Here is a 4930-nt window from a genome sequence, read left to right on the forward strand (position 1 = left end):
TGAATTTCGTTCTTCCTGTAGTGTCCAGGGAAGAAAACAATGCAATCCGGCATTAATCAGTCCAGTCCGAATAGGGCTAAAACGATAAATCAACAGCTTCTTTGGGATTGGTAGATGGGGGTTGCGCTTTTTCAGTCGCACAGAGCCACTCCTAGAGTGGATTCCGGGCATGTAGATCGCTGGAGTTAGAAGCGAACATGCGGGCCGTGTTTCGAATGTCGGACGCCGCTGGCGCTGCTGACTCTATCTTTGAAGCAGGAAAGTCTTGCCGATAACCTATCTCGAGGCTGAGTTACCATCACTAGAACCCTTCATAGCCCCTCTGCAGATTCACACTCACAATAATGTCCTCAAACTGTCTTCCTAATAATGAATGCCGTACGTCCTATCGCGAGACTTCCACTTACAATAGGTTGCACTACCCGGACTGGATAACACTGGTATGGGCATAGCAGGCACATCGAAGCATTTTGGTGCGATTTGATAATGACATGGACGGCTGAATTTCTGAATATGTGCAGTATCACAACCTCAGGTAAATGCCGAGCGTTTTCAAATTGTACAAGAGGGTAAAACGAATCATGAATAACCGACACTCTCAGCAGCTCCAGAAAGCCAAAAGGACGGCGAGTTTCGAGTACACCTCAGCTTAGCTACGAGCAGTTCTACCTTTTTATGCTTACGGTAGCTTGGCCTACCGGTAATTCTCCTCAGACGACCTTTACTCGCGATCGGTACGCAGCAAATATCACTCGGCGTTGAAAGAAAGATTGAGCCCCGGTACATAATACGAGACGCCATGCTGATCTCGAACCTGGGATCAGAGACTTGGCTCTGGGCAGCACGCGAAAAGACGTAGTCCGCCGATGCTTGGTGCCAATAATGCGAAGGCGTTCGCTCCTTGCCGAATCTCTTGGCTCAAGCATGCGCTTAACGCGTCCGCTGTCCAAGCTCTTCTTGGCGACCGGAGCCCTTCAGGCCAGGCGCAGGGCTGCAAATCATGTGCCGTACTGTAGTTATACTGCTAGACGTGTGCTTGTCAGCTCTACAGCCCTTGTTTCCCTTGATATACGGTCGTTCGAAGCGTACAAAACAGGGCAGGGACGGAACAGTCATCCTAGTGAAGATCTACAAAGGCATTCATCTGGTATGCGATTTTCGGGTTCGGCGAGGATTTTCGTATGGCGTAGTGATGACCTGCGTATTATGCGCGTGCATTCTCGCCTGGGAATTATGTGGGATAGGCCGATAAAGACGACAGCTAAGTTTGTCCGCCAAAATACCACGTGGCCGCCATGGAAAACGTCTAGATTGCGGAATACCAGAGCACTGGGTATCGGCAAGGTTCACTGAGCGGTGAGTGACATTCTAGATTCCTACGCTCTTGGGATTTCCCCGGACATCCCCAAGGACGCGGGAGGGAGCTGACAGTGGCTTCGGAACCTGCCAGCTCTGGAAGCGCACTGACGGCCCCATGGCGGGCCGGCGGCAGGCCGGCGGGAGAACATGCTGTGCTGAAGGCTCGAAGGGCCCGGAGGCTGCCTGGAACTATGCACGGTCGCCTAACCCACGTTTTTTCCACGCGTTTGTCATCTCCTGTGGACACGCCATACATATGCAGCGTACCGATTATGGATACATCTGAATAGGCGGCAGGCGGAAGCAAAGCCGGATAGCCCCGCTTGCAGATCATTACCTAGATGGATGTCCCAGGTTCCGTATCAGTGGGAGCTCGTTGCTGAATGCATATGCAGGTACTCTTAGTTTTCTGAAGCTGAAACCCGATGCTGCAAAGAGGTAAGATCGTGCGTGTTTTCGATTTGATAAATAAAGAGTGGGATCTGATGCTTTCTTTTCCCAAACCCGAAATAAGTTAATTTTCGGGAGACAGCTGATGCCTGCGTTCGAGACAGTTACTATAGTGTAGAAGTCCTAAATTCTACTGTGCACTAATACCATTTTCTTTCAAGAGAAACGTGGAAAAGATATCAATCAGGATGTAGCACAAACAAATATAAGCCCGAGCCATTAAGGGTTACTTACCAACAAACTTTTGCACCCGAAGTTGCAGCTGCATTCATGCTAAAGTAGCTCCCGAATTCTCGTCTCCGCTCTTATCGGGCACCAAACTCAACGAGTCGCTTGTCACGCAAGGAGATAGCACGCACGCAGGTGTGGCGCCCGTTGGCCTATGCTCACATACCGACTCGATTTGGATGGCTTTTTGGCTCACCCAAATGAGGACAGCGTAATTTTGGGCGCGCTGCATGCTGAGTCTAGAATCGCGTTACGCGCTGCTTTTTCGCTGCAGCCCACGAATCCTTTTCCGTGTCAGGTCATATATATATAACTAGAATTTCGTCCGGTCGCATCATCCCATATGTTTAATTAGAACAGTATTTAGTGTTCACGATAACTAAGCTCTTTCCACATTCTCCAAGACCGCTTCCCATTCTTCCTCTGTGCAGCAATTCCACAAACTAGTTTTGGCTGGTCGCTCCTCTAGCAATCATGACTTTCGAAGTAGACGACATCCCACCAGGGACCGCCTTCTCTGACCGCGACATCACTCAAATACTCACATCCATATATCAATACGCCACAATTCCACCAATGTCTACGAAAATTAGCTTCCAGGACATTACTATAATAGTGAAGTGTGTTTTCCAGCTGCGGCTCTTGCTCTTGGGACATGTGACCTGTCCAACATCGCAGACACCGTACTAACAGAAGCTCGTAGATCTACAAATTTCGGCGCAGAGACTCTGAGTAATGGAAAGACATACTTGACGGTCGAAGTGGGCCTCTATCTAAGAGATACCCAACACGAGCTCATGAAGCAGGTTCTTCGGATTCGAGAGAAGACATAGAGCCTTTGTGATATTAAACGGGAACTGGAAGGAACAGGCGCTCGGGTTTCGGCATTTTTTGGGAAAGGAGTCTTCGCAAAAGGGACCAAAAATATCAATCTTGGTTTGGTATTGTGGCGATCATGTATGACTGCCACGGCACGTGACATCACATTTAGGATCGATGTTGAGACACTAGCCTACAATATTGTAGCTAATCTTTTAAAGCCCTCCAACGAGGGCAGAAATTCAGGAATCCTCGTCACTATTGCCGTATTTTGAACAAGTTGGGTTTTACGAAAAAATGATATCTTGCCAGGTATATAAGAGGTCTGCTAGACGCGCATCCAAGAGCTCAACGAAACCATGTATTATTATGCAACCACTTCAAAAATAACTGAGGGGATATCAAGAGACAAAAGAGGTAAACAACCCGCCGAAACGCCTCCTCCAGACCTAGTAAAATACGTCCCGTTCCCATACCATTATCAATTCGTCACCAATTTATCCACTTTCTCATAAAGCTCACTCGGATCCTCGAAAGCATACCAAACCTTCTGTGGAACATGCTTGAACGCTTTCTCAAATCTTTCCGGGCTATTCTTCTTGCTCTCATCCATCTCCGCCACGCCTGTAACCTTCCTGATGAAGATCGCACCAATCCAGCCGGGGTATTTTCGGTACAACTGGCCGTACGACTCGGGATCTGTTTGTGTGCTGTCGCCGATGCAGACAAATTTACGGCGCGGGAACCAACGATGGATCTTCTCCATTCGGTCAGTCTTGTAGGCTTGCGTACCCTGGGTCAGGTTGGTCAGGAGCCCGGCTAGATTCATCCAAGACGCATCTCGAAGGATCAGCGTCCCGGTAGGGTAATAGGTGGATCGGAAATCGTGGAGAAACGGGTAAAGATTGTATGGCGACGCTGAGAGGTACCAAAAGGGTGGAGTATTAAGTTTCTGCGTCAGATGCTGGTAGAACTCTGGCATGCCTGGTATCGGCTCCGGTTCTTCTGCGAAGGTCGTCTGTAGGATACCGACCGGAGTTGATGTGAGAGTCTTCTTGATGGTATCATCAATGTCGCTAATGACTGCCCAACCCGTCGGGGTGGCGAATGTGGTGTTTGAAGTTGTCGCATCTGCGCCGACAGCGTGCGATGGTAGGACTTGGCCATTGGTGTAATCACCCACAGGTAAGATCAGCTCGTCGCTGCTGATACCATCTCGACCACTGGGACCGAGCCTCATTACACCCATGTCGAGGAGATCAACATTAACCGCGTGTGCCGGGAGAACTGCGTCGAGAAGTGGTTGGATTCTCTTTGCGATTGTCTCCTCGGCTTTGTCTCCTTCTGCAAGACCAATCTTTTGACTGATATATGCAACCACTTTACTAGTGTCCTCGCCGCTATTCTTGAGGAAGTAGGCAGCAACAAATTCTGCCTTCCACGTTCCGTTGCCATTCTCAGGTTGGTATGCAGTATTGTCAAAGAGCCATACACTATCCGTCTTGGGGTCCACGTTCTTGTAGAAGGGGTTACGAGAGCCTAGATACGAGGAAAGGCTATCCTTTGGCGAGTAGCTGAAGCGGTTGTTAAGGTATGGCATGTCGTTTTCGAAATCGGAGAATTTCCCTATACTTCGAGTTTCGCGTTCTTCCTTGTCTTCTTGCATGCGCTGCCTAATCTGGCCAGCCATCGCTGCCACGCTTTCGTGATTCATATTGGCTTTTAACGGTCGAAAGGTCGTAGGGCAAAGTGTCTAGGGCGGGTGAGAGTCAGAGGGAGTGTGTCTTGCACGAGGTGGGAGGCTGTGGGCTATATCATCAGGCGGCATCGTCACTGCTCTGCTTGGATGTTTCATATTCGCGTATGAGCTGTCGATGTCAGTGCCGATAGGTCACGAAGTCGCTTGGCGAGTTGGCGAAAGGATCATGGAGCTTGGCAAATGAATTCCTTTTTTTTATTGGTTACTTTAAAAGATTATCGCGCATCGTTGGTCGGGTGGCCTGTCTTATCCTTGTCGATAATCCGTGTCAGACGGGGCGTACTAACGAAACTTATGCCTGCCTTTGCTGCGGAC

At 49.3% G+C, this 4930-nt stretch overlaps 1 protein-coding gene across 1 annotated transcript; it reads right to left on the reverse strand.

Moving 5' to 3' along the window:
* Positions 1-3121: 3121 nt before the first annotated feature.
* K441DRAFT_663311 (uncharacterized protein) lies at positions 3122-4718 on the reverse strand. The gene has a single exon (XM_067649175.1). The coding sequence runs from the start codon at positions 4568-4570 to the stop codon at positions 3338-3340; it is 1233 nt and encodes a 410-aa protein (XP_067501620.1). The 5' UTR covers positions 4571-4718; the 3' UTR covers positions 3122-3337.
* Positions 4719-4930: the final 212 nt, after the last annotated feature.

This window comes from Cenococcum geophilum (assembly GCF_001692895.1).
Source record: "Cenococcum geophilum 1.58 unplaced genomic scaffold K441scaffold_33, whole genome shotgun sequence".
NCBI classification, from domain to species: Eukaryota; Fungi; Ascomycota; class Dothideomycetes; order Gloniales; family Gloniaceae; genus Cenococcum; species Cenococcum geophilum.

Coding starts and splice junctions, on each gene's coding strand:
- K441DRAFT_663311 (XM_067649175.1), bottom strand. CDS start 4,570: ATGAATCACGAAAGCGTGGCAGCGATGGCTGGCCAGATTAGGCAGCGC.